This window comes from Patagioenas fasciata, chromosome 9, assembly GCF_037038585.1.
Source record: "Patagioenas fasciata isolate bPatFas1 chromosome 9, bPatFas1.hap1, whole genome shotgun sequence".
Lineage (NCBI taxonomy): Eukaryota > Metazoa > Chordata > Aves > Columbiformes > Columbidae > Patagioenas > Patagioenas fasciata.
In genome coordinates, this window is record NC_092528.1 from 2,720,907 (window position 1) to 2,722,545 (window position 1,639).

At 50.8% G+C, this 1,639-nt stretch overlaps 1 protein-coding gene across 1 annotated transcript; it reads left to right on the forward strand.

Annotated features, from left to right (window-relative positions):
• The first annotated feature begins 429 nt into the window (after positions 1 to 429).
• On the forward strand, positions 430 to 1,371 carry LOC136105114 (olfactory receptor 14J1-like). The gene has a single exon (XM_065844673.2). It carries the CDS (start codon positions 430 to 432, stop codon positions 1,369 to 1,371), a length of 942 nt encoding a protein of 313 aa, XP_065700745.2.
• Positions 1,372 to 1,639: the final 268 nt, after the last annotated feature.

Genomic DNA, 1,639 nt, shown 5'->3' on the forward strand with positions numbered 1-1,639 from the left:
CACCTTAGTGTTATCTGAGAAACATATAGATGTTACATCATTGAAAATGCTGTTTGGTTTGAGAAATGAGCCACGTCTGTCTTGGGCTAAATGTGGGGTGCTATCTTAGGAAAGGGTGAGATGTCATGGCTCCATATGGCAATGCTGAACCCCAGGACTGTCCCTTGCCCCCCATTACCATGACCCCCTGCAGCAGAGCAGGGCTGACTCCTCGGCAGCCAGCGGGCACAGGCCCTGCTCCTCACGGCACCTCCAGCCAGCACCACCCAGGGCTGAGACACGGAGCTGGAGGAAGGTCTGGAAAAGGACAAGGGGTGTGGAGCCAGGGAGGGTGTGTGAGAAATGGCTTTGATTTTGGTCAGAGAAATCTCCCCTAAATCCTCACTGTCTTTTCCTCCTTGCACAGGTCCTCATGCCCACAGACAGCAAATGTTCAACAGCAGCTCCATCACCCAGTTCCTCCTTTTGGCATTCGCAGACACACGGGAGCTGCAGCTCTTGCACTTCTGGCTCTTCCTGGGCATCTACCTGGCTGCCCTCCTGGGCAACGGCCTCATCATCACCACCATAGCCTGGGACCAGCACCTCCACACCCCCATGTACTTCTTCCTGCTCAACATCTCCCTCCTCGATATGGGCACCATCTCCAGCATTGTCCCCAAGTCCATGGCCAACTCTCTGTGGGATACCAGGGTCATTTCCTATGCAGGGTGTGCTGCACAACTCTTTCTTTTTTTCTTTTTAGCTTCAGCAGAATATTCTCTCCTCACCGTCATGTCCTACGACCGCTACGTTGCCATCTGCAAACCCCTGCACTACGGGACCCTCCTGGGCAGCAGAGCTTGTGTCCACATGGCAGCAGCTGCCTGGGCCACTGGGTTTCTCAATGCTCTGCTGAACACAGCCAATACATTTTCACTGCCACTGTGCAAGGGCAATGTCCTGGACCAGTTCTTCTGTGAAATCCCCCAGATCCTCAAGCTCTCCTGCTCACGCTCCTACCTAAAGGAAGTCAGGCTTCTCGTGCTTAGTATATCAGTAGTATTTGGGTGTTTTGTGTTCATTGTGCTGTCCTATGTGCAGATCTTCAGGGCCGTGCTGAGGATCCCCTCTGAGCAGGGACGGCACAAAGCCTTTTCCACCTGCCTCCTTCACCTGGCCGTGGTCTCCCTGTTTGTGAGCACTGCCATGTTTGCCTACCTGAAGCCCCCCTCCATCTCTTCCCCATCCCTGGATCTGGTGGTTTCTGTTTTGTACTCACTGGTGTCTCCAGCAGCGAACCCCCTCATCTACAGCATGAGGAACAAGGAACTCAAGGAGTCTATAAGGAAACTGTTGATTGTTTTCTTTTCAAAAGCAGTAACGAACTGACCTCCTTCTTCTGCATGTCACTTGCAATAACGTATTACTTGTTCAGCCTGAGTTCTGTAGGTGGTTGTTTTTGTTTTGTTTTGTTTGTTTAATTGTTTGTTTGTTATCTTTGGTGTTTGCTCTTCTTGGTTGTATTAATGCTATCCACATTGTCATCTTATGGCTGTGTCCATGTTTACCTGTCTGGTGTGTCCCGTCGTCTTTGTGTAAATGAGGAGCCGTACTCTCTATGTGTATAAAATGAAATAAAGGACCCCACACTGAGTTG

Bases quoted from the DNA above. Each gene is read 5' to 3' on its own strand.
- LOC136105114 (XM_065844673.2), top strand. From the start codon at position 430: ATGTTCAACAGCAGCTCCATCACCCAGTTCCTCCTTTTGGCATTCGCA.